The sequence below is a fragment of the Phalacrocorax carbo genome, chromosome 9 (genome assembly GCF_963921805.1).
Source record: "Phalacrocorax carbo chromosome 9, bPhaCar2.1, whole genome shotgun sequence".
Classification (NCBI taxonomy): domain Eukaryota; kingdom Metazoa; phylum Chordata; class Aves; order Suliformes; family Phalacrocoracidae; genus Phalacrocorax; species Phalacrocorax carbo.
In genome coordinates, this window is record NC_087521.1 from 33,597,037 (window position 1) to 33,616,016 (window position 18,980).

Below are 18,980 nucleotides of genomic sequence, written 5' to 3' on the forward strand. Positions count from 1 at the left end.
ACTAATTTTATTGCTGGGGCTAAGTCACATTGCTTCTTTTAATCTCCATGCTTTTGGGAGTGAGTCTGGAGAGGATATCACTGTCTCCAAAGTGATCTCCAGCACAAGATATGTCAAAAGAAAGGAGGTAGAGGAGGAGATCTTTCTCCTTGGTTTAACTGGCCAGAGTGTGGAGCACCCTAAAGGAATTGATTTGATGTAGGCAGGGAGAAGTGTGGGAAGGAAAAGTTGAGGATAGACTGGACAGCTGCTGCTCAGGTAAAATACATTATGCCTCAGTGGGAGTTTTTAGGGGTTATACAGCTGATTCGAAGACACCAAAATCTTTAGTGATATCAGATGATCAGGTGTCATTCCATCAGCATCTTTTTTATGTGCACAGAGCACAAATCTCTGCCACCAGGAGGTAGTAGAGATTTTTGAGTTTTCCATGCCACCTTTCACAAACTCTTACCACCTCAAAACACCATCTGGGAAACTTCATAGTGTGGAGGTATTGAAAGAGTCAGGGCTTTATCGTCTGCAAGAAAGCTGCTTTGTAAAACCGCCCAGTGTTGCAGATTTCTTGCTTGTGTTAAATGGAGTGTTGCTGGTTGTGGGTCCTGCTGTGCTTCCTGCTGTTGTCAAAAGCAATTGAAAAACTGGCATAGAAGATCACAGGGCAGAGGAGATTTCTGACACTGAATGATGAGCTCAGTATTGTCCCAACAGCCATCCATCCAGACACTTCCATGGCAGTGCATCAGCATGTTCCCTTTCCAGTGATACCAGCCTCCAAATACAGGGACAGGGAGAAGTACCTGAAATCTTACCAGATGCTTAAAAATTCCTTGTGGGTCCCGTCACAGCAGTCACAGTGTAGAACCCCAATTCCTCCTTGCGTCCCAAACGCTGAAGACTGTTCAGAGATCAAATCCTGCTTTGAATGAGAAGGGCAGGCGTTAGCAGGAAAGCAGTTCCTTGGAAATACCATCATAGATTTATTCCAAGAAGTACCTTGTTTTCTCTACAAATAACGATTTCCTTTCTCTGTCCCTGCCACTGCAGTCAAACTGGAATCTGAAAGTCAAGCCAGACTCAGTTTGTCCACCTCAGTTCTCACTGCTCCCAAGAAAGATCTGCTGGTCTACACAATCATAGCTCTACTGAAAACAGCACAAGAACCTAGCTGTGGTCATTTATCATGCTCAGACTTTGCTGAAGAAGTGGGAGTTGGAAAGTAGAGCAATGGGTATAAACCAGTCCATAAGCTGCTGTAACTGAGCTCTAGCCATCAAAGGAGGAAGGCAAAAGGCATGGTCCGTACTTTGCAAAAGCGGGTCTCAGCCTCTTAAGGGACAGGGAACACAGTAGCCATGGGCTATTTGCATTTCTATGGAGTTCTGTAACTGTAATTCCTTTTGCCATTTGGAGTGAGCAGCAGTGCCTTGAATGACCCTTAGGGAGCAAATACCTGCAACAGCTAGTTGCGATTTGGACAGAGGCTCTTCTCTGTTTCCCCTCTCTTTGACACAGGCATCATAACTTGGCAGTGTTACTGTTAAATAAATGTTTCCAGGAAGTGTTTGGGAGCATGGGCTCAGGGGAATAACTACCTCCCTTCGCTGTTTGGAAACAAAAACGATGAGTGCCCTGAAAGCTCCTCTTTTGCTAGCTTTAGTTAGAGTAAATGTACAGAGCGGGGGCCTTGCATTTTTATAAATCTTGGGGGCAAATGGTAACTACCTTTCTGTCTCCTAGTGCCCCAAGTGGATGAGAGCATGGACATGTTCATACAAATTGCTTTGTAGCACAGGGACTGTTTAAAGCTGCCCTGCTGTCTGGACTACAGGTGTGTAGTGACGAAAAAATGTGTGTAAGCCATTGCTTCAGGTGCTGCCCGTGGAATGGGTGTGTTCAGCCCTGGCAGTGTCTCCTCTTGACCCCGGTTCTGCTGCAGGCTGGGAGCATGGGTGAGCTCTAAGGGCTTGCCTCAGGAGTGAAAATTACAGCCTAGTTTGGGATCAGGAAGGCTTTTTTCCTAGCTCAGATCGTCACTATTCCAGCCTCTGCATGGACACATCTCACTTGCCACCCTCCTCCTTTTTCAAAACGCCTCTTTCTTTCTGTTCTTTTCTTTCCTGCTCATTCTCATTACTCTTCCTTGCTCTTCAACTTTCCTTTTGTTATTTTTCTGGCAGCTTTCTCCTCCATCTTTAATACCATCTTTGTCTCTTAGTTTCACAAAGAATTGATTGTTTCTTGTTCTGCCTCCCTTCAGTGAAATCAACTAGCATTAAAAAAGCTGCCTAGCTCCTTGCCAAATCAAAACCTTTTAATATCTGGTGGTGCTCTGAAATATTTTGGAACTGGACTTCAAATTTCATTCCAAGCTGGAATCTCCCCAGTTTTCACAGAGAGGGGAAAAGCTCTTAAAAGTAAGCTGCCAGCTTCAGGCATCTTTACACTAAATGGTCTCATATTGTCAATGAGTCTTCTTTGACCTTGGTGTCAATGGAGAGACTGGTCCATCCTTCATCCCTGGCGTGTGTGAGGCAGAGTGCACAGGAACTGGCTATGCTCCAGGGACTTTCACGGGTATCACTTAAGAGGACAATTAGAGGAACTTTAAATGCTACACAGACTTTCTTTTCCCTATCTATGGGTCCAGCATCTTCATGTTTATGCTAGTTTTATACCACCATACTTGCCTGTGGGGAGAACTGGGCCATAACACGCGAAATCATTTTCTCCAAATGACATGAGAGAAGTCCTATTTGCCATGCCTTTTTAACTCGCAGTCCAAGTCAAAGTGACACATTCTTGTTAAAAAAACCCAATAGTATATTGGAATGAAAACAGTTAATTTGGAATGTTCAACTTGTAATCAATTTGTCACTTAAAAGTCACTTGGCATTAAACGTTCCTCGATGTGACAGGTTTAGTTCTTTTTTCATATGTTCACAGGCTCATAGGTAAGCTGCACTTGCAAAGAAACGGGCACTGACAGACCGAAGCTGCCTGTGTTTTTTATAGCTCACTCCTGATACCAACTTAGGTCAGAACCTCCTCAAGGAGATGAGGTGGCAGGATTGGCAGTAGCCTCTGCTCATGGAGAGAAATCACCCCTTTCTTCTCTCACCTCAGACGACTGGGGAGGTACAGGGAGGAGGATGAAGGAGTGAAGGAGCAGGACAGGGAACTGCATGGGAAACAGGTGACTGGGTTGTAATTCTCTAAGCCTGTGCTTGATCTGCTTTAGGATCTCAGGTGATCACTTCAACTCCAAGCATTTTTACTAGCCTTCTTGCCCTGTGTCTTTCCATAAACCCTTTGGGCTGTTTGTCCAACACGGAGATCTGCCGAGCTTGGATCACTGTTGGGTCTTTAGTGTATCTTGCAACATAAATAAGGAACTGAAAAGGAGGAAATGATGCCTCTTACTTCACAGAGAAAGACCCCGAGCCGATGTGTCAGACAACAGGGAGGTAAGGAAAGGTCTGCTTCTTCAGGCTCTACTCGTGAGGTTACTCGCTGTTTCATGACAGCACCATCCAGTGGGATTTGAAAGGCAGCTGTGAAATACACCCAGACTCTTGTTCCTTTCTATCTGAGGCTGTCTGGGAAAGCTGTGAGCAGCAAAAAAGACACTGGGACTGTCTGTCTGCAGAATCAGCAAGATCATCAGGAGACATTTACATTGTTCTCTCACTTGAGGGGTTATTTTTGCAAACATATGGCCTGGAGTTAAATATGGTTTTTTTTAAAACCTGCGGCCAAATTCTGTGGCCATTAATGGTGCAAATCACTTTCTTTCTCTACAGAAAGATACCATTTGTAGAGTCCAGGGGAAACTCAACCTGTACAACAAGCTCCAGGTTAAATTGCTGCTTTTAAAGCTCTTTTCTGATCAACTCTTAGATTTAGTCACAGAGTGGTAAATATGCAAACCTTGCTGCAAAATCACTTTAGCATATTTATGCAACTAGTGACTTTGATGGGCCTGTTAACTTGAAAAGATGAACCAAATAAGTCCCCACGTGCCCCTAATCAAGTAAGCGTCTTTTCCTTGGTAATAAACGGTAGTTCATACATCTTACTCAGCTAGGCTTCCTCTGCACTCCTTTAACCATAACTTCCAAAAAGCCTAATTGCAGAAAAAGCGATCTGCTTGATTTTTCCTAAAAGAATACTTGTCAGCATAGTAAGAATTCAGAAACAACGCAAAGCTGCAATTCATTATAAGCTTTCAAAGAGACAGAGGGTACCACTATGCATCTATTGCATAGAGTGATGTTGGAAGGGAACCATAGTCAGGAGCAATTTCAAGAATGGCTTTGCTTATATTATCATCTAGTGATGTTTAAACATGCACAGCATGTCCTTGAAAGCCTAGGGATAACAGGAAGAGAAGTGATGAAAAATTAAGCCAGAACTAAAGTGTTTGGAAAGAATCTGAAGCTTAGAGTTGTTTCTGGGCATATTAGTTTAACCTTCAAATGAATCAGTCATTTCTTTCCTTCTCTGCAAAGTAACACTTTTAAGTCCCAAAATTTGACTTTGAAGCTGAGATCAATGCTGGTAATGTTCTCATAACACCAACTCCCACTGGAGGTGAAATTGGGAAGGGGGGGGGGGCTTGTGGTTTATTCAGAGATTCCACACAACACACCAGGCAAGTGAATTTTGCATCAGCTGTGCTTCTCTAACTAGGACAGAGAATTTTAATCTCGCAGACAGGGTTAGAGCCTTACCAGCTCCTACTGACCCAGCACCTCTCAAAGCCAGCTAATACACGATGTGGCTCTCAGCTGCTTCTTTCCCATGGTCTGTGAAATCCTGGAGGGGTGCGGGCTGCCGAGAACACTCCACAGATCAGAAGTAAAAGAAAATGTCTCTCGTCAGTTGGTGTCAATTCATCATTCGACTGGAGTCTGTGCTTCTGTTGGACGAATACAAAAGCAATCTATGATTTGAAAAACACTAAAAGTCACTAATCTTGTTTCATAGCTAGCCAAAAAGGGAATGAGGAAGCTATGAAATGAGCTATGCCTTAAATTCCTGAGTTATATGTGGTTGTTTATCACTGATTCGTAACTGCCCTTAGAACTACCTAGCTGTGTGGCAGAAGACAAGAAGTCAAGATCAGAAGAGTATTTAATACCTTAAGTGCATTTACTATATCTGTATTCATACACCAAAAAACGTTGATCTTCAAAGCACTGTACAAACACTAACCAGCTAATGACTCCCCATGCAAAGCCACAGCAACAGCTATTTTTAATACATCTCTTACTTGTTTGTGCTCATAAAAGGCTGTTTTGTGCTATCAGCTTATTTAGCCAAGCATGGAAGGGAGAAGAATGAATGTGAACAGAGGAGGAAGCAAGGAATATTAAACAGCTTGAGTGGGTTCTCCGTGCACTAGTTAATGGAAATGGCTGGACAGAAAAAGAGTAGGTGAAGATAAGGTATGAAAGAGCCACAAAACAATGAAAGGGCTGGAAAAAAGTGAGTAGGTTACTAGATAGAAATGCATCTTTGGGGGAAAAAGGCTAGTTACTAATTATTTCAGTCTAGCAGAGAAGCATAACAAGCACCAGTAGCAGGAAAAGTCAAGTAATTCAAAGCCTGCTTTTTACTAATGAGTTACAAAGCCAAACAGAGAATTTCTCATCTCTTTCTTCAAATGCAGGCAAAGATTTAGAGGACATCCTATAGGTAGACCTTAGTTAGAGCAGATGTGCAACCCAACGGGGTGGCAGAGGGCAGATACCCCTTCTTCTCCTCTGGACTTTCCTGGAGCACGGGACAGCACAGCTGCCACCGCCGAGATGGCATGCCTCCGAGTGGCACGCAGGGAGAGCCATGGGCTCCTCTGCCGGGACATGGACAGCAGGCAGCGATGAAACCTTCCCCGCTCCGAGGCCACATTTGGCCTCTATCCTTTCTCTGGCATCTGCAGGCAGCCCCTGGGAGGACAGATCCAAGGATTTGGACCTGCAGGTCTATAGCTCACAGATCCACCTTCCTCAGAAGATGTCAAGCCCTGAGATGTCCCTTTCAGGCCATCTTCCTCATCGATGTCAAGCCCTGAGGTACCAGCACGTGGGGAAGTGCTGATCATCCCGCAAACCCAACTAAACCCCCTCAACTCCACAGAAAACATGTCCCTTAGGGAGTCACCAGCTGGGGAGGATTTGGGCGGGGGGTGGCTTGGCAGGAAGAGGGTGACACCAGGGTTTCTTTACACAGACTAAAACTGCCTGGGCGCCGCGGCGCTGAGGAGAGACCCCTCATCCTGCCGGGGGCACCGAGGTGGTGTCACACCCCCTTCCCGCCTCAGCTGCGGGAGGCAGCTGCCGTCCGTCCCCCCCGCGCTTTAAATAACGACAGGAGCACACACTTCCCCCCCCCCCCCCGGGCCCCGGGCCCCCCGCCCTCTCCCGCACCGCCGCTTCCCGCCCGGGGCTGGGCGGGAACGGGCAGGCAGGCGGGGGAGAGAGGCCGGGCTGGGCGCGGGCCGCTGCCGCCGCGCTGCGGAGCCCGTCCTGCACCAGGCGGCGGAGTCAGAGCGAGCGCCCCGGCGGCACCGCAAGCTGCGGCGGCCGTGCCCGCACCGCCTTCCTCCTCCTCTTCCTCCACCTCCTCCTCTCCTGCCAGCCCGGCTCGGCTCGGCGTCCCGCCTGGCCGCCCCGCGCGCGGCTCCCGCCCTCTATGGATGGGAAGGCAGCACCCAACGGCGTGGCCACCATCGAGGACAGGATCTTGCGGATCACGGGCTACTATGGATACTACCCGGGCTACTCCAGCCAGAAAAGTAAGGCGCCCTCCCGCCTCTCCCGGCCCTTGGGGGTGTGTGTATGGACGCGGGGAGGTGGTGGCGGAGCCCTCGGGGTGCCCGTGGCCCCCCCCCAAGCGCCCTCCCCACCCCTCGGGGGTGCGTGTGGGGGCCCCGGGGCGGCTCGTGCCCGCCTGCCCCTGAGGAGACGCGGCGGGGCGGCCCCGCGGCCCGGAGGAGCGGGGCCGGAGCGGGGGGCGACGGCGTTTCGCCGCGCAACTTCGGCTCCATCCCGCAGCCCGCGCTTGGGGGGGTCGCGGGGGTCTTTCATTGTCGTGTTTAGGTTTGTTTTTTATCCCCCCCTCCACCTCCATGGGGGGGGGTGGGGTGGGATTTGGTCACCGGGTGCTCCGCGCCGCACCGGGAAAGTTTGGGTCCCGGTGGGTGTCCCCGGGCGGCCGCTTCGGCGTGAGGCTCCTGGGTTATTCATCTTCCTCGCAAAACTAATTAGATTATTCCAGAAAAGTGGGGAGTCACTGAGGGGTTTTCCTTCGTGCCATTTTAACACGAGACACTTGTGGTTTCGGGGTTTGGTGTTGCTTGGTGTTTTTGGGTTTTTTTTTGTATCTTTGTTTTTTCCTTAGAAAAGCAAATGAAATTAAACCAGTTGGTCCTGCAGAAATTCACTATTTTTGCTTCTGAAGTTTTTAATTAGGAGCAGCGGGTTTCTAGCAACTGGGAGAACCTTAGCGGGTTTCTCTACTATTGTGGCTTGTCCCAGTGCTCTGTGGAGCTATTTAACGGGGAAAGTTAGGCTAATGAAAGAAATGATTCTTTTTTACCACCGAGAATATGGATGCATTAGGGTTTTATTGTCTGATAGTTGCTTTGCAGTTTGCAAAAGCTACAACATGCTGCAGCTTAAAAAACAAATGGAGGCAAAGGGGGAAGGAAAGGCAGAAACCCCCCACCTTAGTGAGGTGAGCACTAAGGAGCAGACTTTCTTCTGCGTATTTAAACTCCCCTTGGAATCAGAGGAGGGGAGCTGCTTTCCAGAACAGGCAGTGCAGTACTCTCTAGCTCTAATACAACAATAAACCAAACACAATTAATAAACTGATAATATCAGATAAACATGTCTGTGGGTTTTTTATGACAGAGGAGAGCCATGCATTGAAACCACTGAAAAAAAAGTAATAATTTTGTAATGGTCAGATGAAAAAGCAAATAGTCAAGCCCAGTGGTTTTATTCAGCTGTTATTCATAGCACGCTAACAGCATGGCAGCTGTTAGCATCATTTGGTGAGGTCGGCTGGTTTGTCTGTAGTCAGAGGAGTTGGGAAGAAGCTCAGAGCAATCTGGAGGAATGGCTGCATGACAGTCCAGGGACTATTTAAGTCTGAGCTAGGTGGGACCTGTGTCCCAAATCCTGCAGTGGCTCCAGAGGATCTCTACGGATCTACCAGGGGAGGATGTGGGTACTGGCTTAATACTTTGTCGCAAGTTTGCTTCAGTGGCAGAATGCAATTTTTCAGTCTGCAGCAACACTCCCACTCCCTATCAAAATGCAGACCTGAATTCAGTGTTGGCATTGCAAGTGGCTCTGCATGGGTGCGTCAGGGAGGCCAGGAGGGGACTGCCCGGACAAAGAAAAGCTTTCTTAGTCCAGGACCAGGTTTTGCAGATGTTACAAATTGCATCTCCTTAAAATTAGATCAAGCTGGGAGAGGCCAAGGCTTTCAAAAGTGTTGACTCTCGGGTTTTAACTGCAAATCTCCTAGCCTTTTTTATTGTTGCTGTAGACTGGGTGCTGTGGCAAAAAAAAAAATATGGTGATTAGTAGCTCAGGTTTTGCTATTTGAAGAAAATAGGCAAAATTTATGGTTATCATGGTTAAAGAAGAAAACTGGAAGTGCATAACCCAGAGAAGTATCCCAACACTCAGATGCCCTCAGGTAAATGAAAATTATGCATCCCTTCTAAACTATGAATGCTTTTTAAAGCAGTCTCATAAGTTTTGGAGCCGTCATCATCGTTTTTGGAGTGCTTGCAGTCGACGAATTACTACCTTATCCTCATGGCTGTGTGTTTTGGGTTTATAAAGTGTTTTAATGTGTTAGGATTTTCATGAAGATGTTCTGCCCCTACCTGTGGAAAAAAACCCCAGGCATCCTGAACATACAGCCTCTTGGCACTGAGGCAGCCAGAGTTGCTCTTGGAGGTCCGTGCTTGGAGGTCTTGCTCCGTTCCTGTGTCTAGGCTGAAATATCGCCTTCAAGGTGTTTTTGACAGTACTTCTGCTAGCTGGTTGTTCAGCTACAGCATTGTCAAAATGTAAACACTCAAAGTGGGAAGTTTGTACAGCTACTTATTAATGTACTTGATATCTCAGTTTATTTTGGTGAGGGCATGATTTTGTTGCTGCTATTCAAATATTTAGTGCCCCTGAACAATGCTGGTGCCTGTTGCGGGAGAGCAGCATGCTGGTGGCATGCAATGTGCTCAAAATCTCAGGTAGCTTGCATCCCTACCCTCCCCAGTGCAAAGGAGCCATTGTCCTGTTGCATGCATGAACCTGTAGCATGTGCAGTCATCTGCTTATGCTGTCACCTTGGTCCTGCCTGGGTCTGAAGGGTGCCTGAGCAAGAGTGCAGCTGAGGATGAGCTTTTGGCCCCGGGATGGCTTTGTGCTGTCTGCTTCTTTGGGTATCCCTCGGGTCTGATCGGAGAGCTGGCCAGGCACCAGATGGGGATGTTATTTGGATGATGACAGCTTGGTGATGGTCACCACCTTCCTTGAGGCTCCTTTTTGTTCCCAGCCTGCTGTGGTAGCATCCCTCCAAGGGACAGGGACAAGTCTCTTGATAAGGAAAGGTGAAGGCAGGGGATGGGTGGCTGCTGTTCTGTTCACTCTTGGGGCGTCCAGGAAAATGACAAAAAAAGCCCAAGGCCCTATCAGTTGTGCAGATGATTCACATCCCTCCCTTAGTGGATTTACATGTATTCCATGGTTTAACAGTAGATCATGCCTAGGTTTCTGTCTGTGAAAGCTAAAGACTAGTCAGAAATTGTCTTGAAATCTAATGTCAGAGATCTGTAGTGCTCAAGAGCTGTTATTACAAAGAACTGCAGTATCTTCTAGAGACTTTTGCTTCATCTTCTATATTTGTGTGCCCTAACCTACTTCAGACTTGAGAGTGTGCATATGATACTTTTTTAATTTTAAGTCAGGCACTTTCATAATTTTATTTATCCTAAAAAAAAAAAGATGTTAGAGAAGAAAAATTCCTTCTTTATTTCTCTGTAAGTCATCTGATTAAGTAGAAGCATGTATTTTGGTCTGGTATTTGCATCCATGTATATTGCAAAAAACCCCCCATATCCTGCATAATAAGTCCCAGGAACTGAAGAAAGATATGACAGGGTTCCCCCCCCCCCCCCCCCCATCGTGTTCCTTAAATGAAAAGGGCTCTTCCTGATCCCAGTCATCCTGTACCTTTGGATGTGTGGCTTGGTCGCTCAATTCCTGAATTTAAAATGTACAGAGTATGTGCGGGGTCTCTGTCTTCTGTGGGAGGGAAGAGGGGCTGTGTCTCTCTTCCAGAAAATCTCTTCAAAGTCACTCCATGGTTTCCCAGGGCGTGGTGCTGGTGTAGAACGGAGGCTCCAGCCTTTCACTTGGGGCTGCAGATGGTGCGCCCGTGTTCATGACCCCTTGGCTTCATGTTTCAATGTGTGTGTTTTTGTTCGGTCTGATCCAGTTTTTCCATCTATACAAACAGTGGGAAACCCTATTCCCTCTCCTCACCTTTGCCATAACTTCTCATTCTTCTCTTTCTTTTTGCTTGTAATTCAATCATGTTTAGTGTCTCCAGTCTTAAGAGTCTATGGGTTTTGTTTTCTGGGTTTTTTTCTTTCTTTTTTGACTCTTTCCAACTGCCACTCCATCTGCCTTTCATGTCAGTACCGAAAGCTTTTTTACTTTCACACTACAAAGTTCCTTCAAGTCTGTCCTAACACCTTTTCTGTGCCTTCCACTGAATTAAAACTGCTCCAGCCAAAGTTTCTCATCTTTAATCTTCATCAGCTTCACCAAGTCCACCTCCAAGTCAAGCAGTTTCTGCTTTTTTTTCTTCTGTCTTTTTGTAGGAGCTCTTTTCACCATCCACAAAGTTTTATGTCTTGCTCTGGCTCTCAGCATTGCAGATCTGCATTTCTGTAATGCTGTTTTCTCAGTCCTGGACAGAAACAGTACATAATTGTACAGAAAACGCAGTGGCCGCACTTATTCTCCTAGTTCTTTACACGGGCCATCATCTTCTCTTTTTCATCATGCTTGGAGAGTTTCTCTTGATATGTAAAGCTTATTTCTGCCCTTCTGGTGTCTTTCATTCAGATCTGGAGGGTTTGATTCCCACCACAGCAAGCCATGAATGCTGATCTTCAGTAGGCACTTACTAGTTTTAAACGTTTGTACGTTGTCTCATGCTGCTTTGAGCTCCCCTTCTCCTCTCCTTCAGACCTGCCTCGAAACCCTGGAGTTGTGTAAGCTCCTAGAAGTAGAGGGTGGTGTCTCGTGTCTATGCAGCAGTGGGGCCGTCGGCCCTGTTCCTGGGCACCCAGTGTCATAGTGGGTGACCGTTCCTCTGGTGCAGCTGCGTGATCGGACGTGTCTGCCAGGGAGCTGGAAAACCCTTACAGCAGTGTGTGTCCTGCTGAAGAGAATAAGCTTTGTGTTTTCTTACTTCCCCAGAACAGCTCAAGCAAGGTTTTGCGGTTTAATTTGGCAAGTTAAGCCTCAGGTCAGCAATGACCTTAAGCATCTGCTTAAGTGTGATCTTGCACTAAGCCACTGCGCTTTGACAGTGTGTTTAAAGTTAAGTCCATGCTTAATTGCTTTGCTTGATAGGACTGGGATTACAGGCATGCTGAGCCAGCATCAGTGGCTTAGCATTTCAGCTCCCTTAGCAGACTAAAAGGCTGTAGAGGGGAAATCTACCTCCAAAACATTGGAGGGAATTTTCTTCTGGTTATTACAGCAGCAGTGCCAGCAGCTTTGCTGCAGTACGAATCACATGGCAAACCAAGATCATCTCCGTGCTTACTGAACACCGTGCCCTCCTGGTGGCTTGTCACTTCCAGCGAGAGGAACAAAGTCTCAGTCTGTTTACTGGAGGCACCCAGCTGCTTCTCCAGCAGTTCGCTGAGCCCTTGGTGTCTCTGTACAGAGCATGCACAGTGGGAGAGGCTGGGAAAGGAGCAGTTGAGGAAAGGTGCTTTGAAATTTTTTGGTGGATGAGGATGATTTCATCGAGCTGTGTTTGAGGGTATCTGGGAGGGAGGGAGTCAGTGGTGTCTGAATCAGCCTCTGTGTGACCTGAAGAAGTCTCAGGGCTGCTTCATCTTGTACCACTTGTGGCAGCTGCCCCTCTACTGCCTGATACTGTTTGGGTCGCAAGGACTCCAGATGCAGGCCTGGCCTGGGATGAGCTTTATTTCAAAGCCCTTCCTTTACTTACTGGACAGGGATTTTTTCCATAAGAGTTATTTCCAGCCCTTCTTTTAGGGAGGGTGTGCTGCAGTAGGGGCTGGATTGCAAACTGTAGATTTCGCAATCTTTTTCCCCACCAGCTCTGGGGCACAAGCAGATGTCACAGCATGAGATGCAGTCCTGTTGTAGCTGCTTCTTCCTCGCAGGCTTGTCTCTCTGTTCAGGAAAAAAAAAAAAGAGATAAATGTATGGCTCTGTATCACCACCGGTAGCAATAACTTCTGAAGTAATTTCTTTCAACAAAACAGATTTTGTAAATATTCCTTTGCCCACTAATTTTGGCAAGACCAGGTATGTATTCTTTAATGGAGTAGGGCCAGACTATGCATGGATTTCTGTTTGTGCTGGAAGGGGCAGTATGGCAGCTTTGTACTTGTGGTTGGAGTGTGGGACCTCCCCTTCACTGGGCACTCAAAGTGTTTTGGAGGATGCGGGGTCTCATTAGCTGGTAGGAGAGGGAACTGGTTCAGCCCTTGGTCTTGTCAGGGACTGATCTGATCCATTCCGGTCAAATCCCTGGTGAGCTGACCCATGCAACTGTGGTACCTGAGTATGCCATGGCATACAGATGTGGTTCTGAACAACTGAGGGCAGCAGGGATTAATTTAAATCAAGAAAGATGCCATGGGGACCAGGGCAATGGGGAGCATACCCTTGCAAGAAGGGACTGAAAGAGCTTGGCTTGTGTGGGCTAGCCAAGATGGGAACATGGCTGCTGCTCCAAATACATCTTGGGAGAACAAACAGGGAAATGTAGGAAAGAATTATTTAAACTGAAACGGGGTGTTGGCACACAGACAAATGGGCATGAACAGGCCATGAATAAATTAAGGCTGGAAATTAGCAGAAGGCTGAAATTAATGGCCAAAAAGTCTCTCCTGGTCTTATGTATCTAAATAAGAATTATTTCCGAAGCTTTAAAGATGCCTCATAAAGAGGTTTGCCAAGATTTTGAGAAAAATTACTCCTATTTGGCAGGCGAAGCTGAGACAGTAAGGTGGGGGGAGGGATGTTTGTTGGCCAGAGATGGTGCAGAACAAGCCATAATGTTTGTTGGAGTGATCTCTTCCTTCACTGGTGACTGCACAGCAGGTCTTGTGCTGAACCTGGCCTGGTGCTAAGGTTGGTAGAGGTGCTTTCAAAAACTTGGTAGCTTTCTACATGTGCTCTCTGCCTTCTTTTCAGTTCCTCTGCCACCTTGTGCTCATTTGCTCCAGCCCTTCTTGCAGAAAGGCTTCCTTGCTGCCTGGCCATCTGGGCAATGGCTGGGCCATGGCTTGTGCTACCACGTGGCACAGCTCTCCGTCAGCCTGCTGCTTTGCCTCACTCGCACCGATTCGCCTGAGGTGGCTTTAAGCTCACTCAGCTTGCTGTTATGGAAGCATGGAGCTGCATGCTGCCTTTTCTTGTTTTTCCTAAAAGAGTTGCTGCTGCATATAGCTCATTAAGAAATGACCTGTGTATGCCGTGAGCTCCTGGCATTCTTTTGGAGTGCATGGAAGACACATCCCTTATCTTTACTGTCCTTCCAGCACTCTTTCCCTTATGTTGTCTTTGCCATCCTACTCAAGCAGGCAGATGCATCTCTGGTCTTGATCAGTAAAATAATATTCCAAAGTACCAGATGGTTATGAGTAAACTTTCCCATGCTTGCACTCCTTTTTTTTTCTTTTTTTTTTATTAGCAGTTTTAAGTTTGCAAATTTTTCTTCTGCACACTTGGAAATTGGTATGCTTTTGGTCAACTACCTGCACGGGGAATTCACCCATGGAAATGAGTTTGTGGCTTGCTGTTTGTTGAACAACTGGTGGCAGGATTTTTTGCCCACAAAGCTGCTGCTGGATGTTCACAGTAACAAATAATGAAAATACTTGCAAAAAAGTCAATGTCTCTTTGTGGCAAATGTGCAAATAGGATGGGGTGGGAGGGGGAAGTCAAGTGCTTAATTGACTGGTTAAATTATTCACCAAATGGACCAGCTCTACTTAGTGAGACTGAAAATCTTTTTTTCTTGCAGTAAGGTGAAGTGGGACTCCCTGGTGGCCTACAGTTCAGGCTGGCCCTCTGCAGAATGGCAGATTTCACTGCATGAGGATGGACTCTGTAATGTTATGCCTAGCTAATAGCTGGGGTATGGCTTACACAGGGATGGCAGAGCTGTAAGTGAGAGCATCCCAGGCACTTTGAGTGGCAACAGTGAATTTATTCAAAGGCATGCAGTATGTGTTCAAGTCACAGGCTTTCGGTCTGTCTGCCACACAAAGACCACCTTTCTGTTATTACTTTAAAACATATTCTTCCTAGACTTCCCTTGCAAATTCTCTTGATAAAATGGACTTGCCCTTTCCTGCATTCTGCTGGGCTGGATCAGGGGTAGCAGAGTGAGGGAGTGAGAAAGCTGTCTCTGCTGTCCTTTTGTAGAGGCAAGGAAGGAGGAGCTGACTTGCTCCTGTTCTGGTTTCCAAATGAGCTAAGGCATGGGAGCGGGATTCAGGTCTAGGGTGGGAGATGCTGTTTCCTGCTGTTTCTGGTAATCCTAAAAGCTGTTCCTTGTATCAAAGCTGTCCAGTCTATTTTGTTTGATGCAAGAAGGGCTCCCATGCCTATTTTGATTCTCATTCAAGTTTCCAATTACATTTGGGGGGGAGGAAGAGAGAGGCAAGCACCAGCATGGCAGTTGATGGGCCAATACGACTCCACCAAAACAGTTCCACCAAATCCACTACTAGACCTGGTAGTGATCTCTCCAACCAGAGTGAGAAAGAAATTGTAGCTTGAGGCCAACCTGGCGACTCTTACAGTTTTATTCCTTCTTGTTTCGGGCATTTTGTGCTTGCGCTATGACTGGGAAGTGGCTGTTTATGGCACTGAAGTTGTATTGCTTGAGCAATTGCCAGCTGAAGCAATATACAGTACAGCTATCTCTCTTCCTGCAGAGGCTTAGTCTTCTGGGGGACATTTTTGATGAGGGCTAACGCACACCTTTATTATTAATGGGGTAGTTGGAGATGCTGTGCACTTTGCTTACAAAATAGTTTCCTGTTGGGGACTGATTTTTTGTATGATTCATAAGAACACAGCTGTGCAGGTCTATTCCAGCTAATGGGCTTCATACACCTGAATGTCTAAGGACAATATTGAAATCATGTGCTGCTGTTCCTGTGTAAAATAAATGTGAAACAGGGCTAGAACACACGTTCTCTGTCAGAGTGCTCTGAGACAGAAAAGCGATTGCATTAGTTCATATGGTGTGAATTATATTTGGCATCTTGAAGTAAGATGGCATAGCTGTTATAGTGCAGTTGATAGTCCAGTTGTTATAGCCTTTTTCTTTTATATGTCTAAATCCTGGGACTTTTTAATACTTTTGTAGACAAAGCTTGCCATGTGGAGTTTGCAGCCTCAGAATTGTGTGGGTGCAGATTGGGGTTTTTTTCTGCAGTGCCAGAAATAACCTGTTGTGTGATGCGTTACAGGGGCTAGAATTTGTAGCAGCTTGTGTGCAAGTGGGATGCTTAGCAGTGCTCCACCAGAGGAAATTCTTCAATGCTGACAGGAAGGATGGTAGAAAGGTGAACTCTTCTTGGTGTTTCTGTACCACAGTTTGGACTTCTACCTGAGAAGGACTGGTTCTACATGTGAGAAAGCACTCAATTCTCAGTACTCGGTGAGGCTGCTAACACAAAGAGCAGGTGGAAAATGATTGAACTTACTATTTACTGGGAAGATGGAAAAGAACACATCTGATGAAGTTTCCTAATTTTCTATCAGTTCTTGGTTCTTTCTAGGGTGGGATGGAATGAGTGAGGAATTAGATAAGAAGAAAACTTTAAACATTTCCAGAACATTTTTTCTGAGAAAAAAAATCAGACTGGTGAACTGTCTAGAGTATCACTAAAGTAATGCCGCTTTTCACATGCATTGAAAAAAAGCACCTTGGAGGAAGGAACAAAAGACATTTTTCAGCTGAAAAACATAGTTGAGCTGCTGTTGGTGTGCCAAGCCATATGTGTCCTGTCGAGCTGATTCATCTAGTACAAGGCCTGCCTTCTGTCACTCTTCTTGGGGGTTCCTTTGGCAATGGGCATGGATTTATCTGTGGTTGTGTGGCACGAAGCTTGATGCTTGCAGGGAGCCTTTGGACTGACTTTGGTGTGCAGTTAAGTGCACAACTGTCATCTGACCTAGTGTCTTCATGGACGTGTGGGTCCAGGAATAGGCCTTCTGAGGGCCATCTGCTCGCAGATGCAGACTTTGCTGGCTGTTCAGAGGGTCAACTTAAAAGGCTGAGGTTGTACTTCACCTGCAGATGCACTGCGGCAGGTGAAAGCGCTGAAGAGCTGCTTAGCTGGGCGTTCCAATGCATCCTATTTGTTTCCACACATTCAGTGTTGGAAAGGAGGTTAATTAGATCAAATTAGGGCAAGTCTGTTTCTAGTTAGGTCTGTGCGGCGCCTTTGTGTGCATCTGCTTTGAAGTGAATTCAGAGCAACTGTTTTGAGCATCCTTGTGAAGACAGGACCCCTCAGCTACGGGCTTAGAGAAGTCATCTAGAAGAAAAGATGTCTGTACGTAGCCAGATTCTAGAGAACTTGCTTAAACTTAGATATTCATACTGTGCAGATGCAGCAGTGGCTCTTCTGAGTGCCAAAGTTTCTAAGGCAGATGCCTGGAAATACCACTTTGGTGAGCATGGAAATGTGATTTAGCTGCAGTGCTCTCAAATTTTGTATGTGCAACTTTTAGAGGCACTTCTTTGAAAATGTGCATCTTAATTATTATTGGTGTAAAACATTTATACAAGGTAGGGAAGTTTCATAGCACTTCATAGCACTCATTTGGAGATGAGACACTCCTTATAGTTTACTGCTCTAAGGAGGCAAACAAAATGGGAAGCACAGCTGTCAGATTTACCCTTAGTAGGGGAAAGGAGGGTGGAAGAAATCTGTCACTATCACTGTGCACATTATTAACAGATCCTGGATTTGGTCTCTTATTTTAGCTGGAATTTCAGGTTTGCTGTACAAATAATAGTATGGGACAGACCACAGTTTTCTGGGTTCAGATTTACTTTAGCTCCAAAGCTGCTCCCAGATGTGGGATGTTCACAGCTGAGCATGTTTTCGGTTTAGTTGTAGACGAAAGTTTAAGCTGCCTCTTTAGAATTTTCTGATGAGCACAGTTCTGGAGAACAGCACTAAGGTTCTGATCATTTCCTCTGCTTCCTGCCCCATTGTGAAGTGGTCCTGATGACTTGTTACCTGGCAAAAGATCACCTTAGATCAGAAGAATCCTGTGGTGGTTTAATGACTGTTGCCCTTCACATCCTCCCTGTGGTGATGGGTGGTGTGTGGTGGGGTAAAGCAAGTCATCCATTTTGTTCGTGTTCCCCAAATTTTTCTGTTTCCCTACTTGGGACTGTGGACAAGTACTTTAGAGTTTAGAGCAGCTTGAAATGCCAAATATCCTTTATGCCCTTGAAGAGAAGATTCATAGGTCTTCATTTGAGGGTTACAGTCATTATATCCTGTTGCATTCAGGTATTCAGAAGCAGGTCTCTTGGGAAGCCAGCTGGCATAACACGGTGCGGTTTGAACTGAGTATGTGGATACTGGGTCTGCTGCCGCATTTAGGCGTTTGATGTATATTTCAGTGGCTTAAGCCATTCTCCTTGGTTTTGACTTTCCCTTTTCACCCTGTCCGTCTCCCTTGTCTCCCTGAGTCTGTGGCATCGGACTGGGCTTGTTGAAGGGAAGATCTGAGAGGCAATACATTTGGTTCCTTTGATGTGCAGAGCCTTTTTTATAGGCTATGAACAAAAATTGTGTGTGTGTATTCCTAAACTGAAGAATACATGATTGCTGCTCCCAGCCTCCCTCTGAGAGCAGGCTTTGACATCATTCATACTCTATAATTGATGGTATTTTTGTAGCAGTCTGTTAATGTCTGGAGGAGAGTAAAAGGGATGATTTAAAAAGGAAAGAATAGCCCTGTGCCTTGTGGTAGGTCTGTGAGTGAGCAGGTTCCTGCTCTTTGGAGTTGCTACTGGGTCTCTTTTATCATGGGATCATTTTTTAAAGATGATGTTTTTTTGCCTAACCTAAGCACTTGCTCCTTGTCAAACACACCCTCGTATGCCCTGTTAGGACTTTGCACCTCATTCCTGGGTGTTTTAAAAGCAGATTACAGAACGTCTTGTAACTCATCATCTCTTGATTTTATTTTTTTTTTAACCTGGTTTCTTAAAGAAACAAAGCTTATGTGAACATCAAATCTCTGTCCCTGCTCCCTCCCCCTGTAACTTTTGAATCTATTGGCCAAATCCAAGCAAACTTACCAGGAGTCAGAGAGTGTGAAAGACATGGAGCCCTGAGGGGCCTTATAAAAACAGGTGGCCAGCTGGAAAAAGGTGGCCCTCTTGGTTCTCCCACAGTAGGAAAGCTGTAGAATTAGCTCACTCCTGAAGATGAGATGTACTGCAGAAAACTTTTGGGGTCTTATCAAAGATGTGTCTAGTTGACATCCAGCTTGGACAGTGGTCAACAGGAGATGTGCAGAGAAGAGTACAGTGCGGGTTCCTGGTGCGCTTCCATCCTTCATGGATCTGTGCCTTGGGAAGTTCTTAGTGTATGTCTATCTTAGTAGCTTTTCATGGATATTTCTTCTATG

The 18,980-nt window shown here is 46.1% G+C and overlaps 1 protein-coding gene across 1 annotated transcript in view; it reads left to right on the forward strand.

Moving 5' to 3' along the window:
• Positions 1-6,403: 6,403 nt before the first annotated feature.
• The window catches only part of SLC35F4 (solute carrier family 35 member F4), a 129,929-nt gene continuing 117,352 nt past the window's right edge, over positions 6,404-18,980 (forward strand). The window contains exon 1 of the mRNA XM_064461053.1: positions 6,404-6,799. Within this exon, the coding sequence (XP_064317123.1) occupies positions 6,697-6,799 (103 nt within the window). The 5' untranslated portion in view covers positions 6,404-6,696. The remainder of the gene's footprint in view (positions 6,800-18,980) is intronic.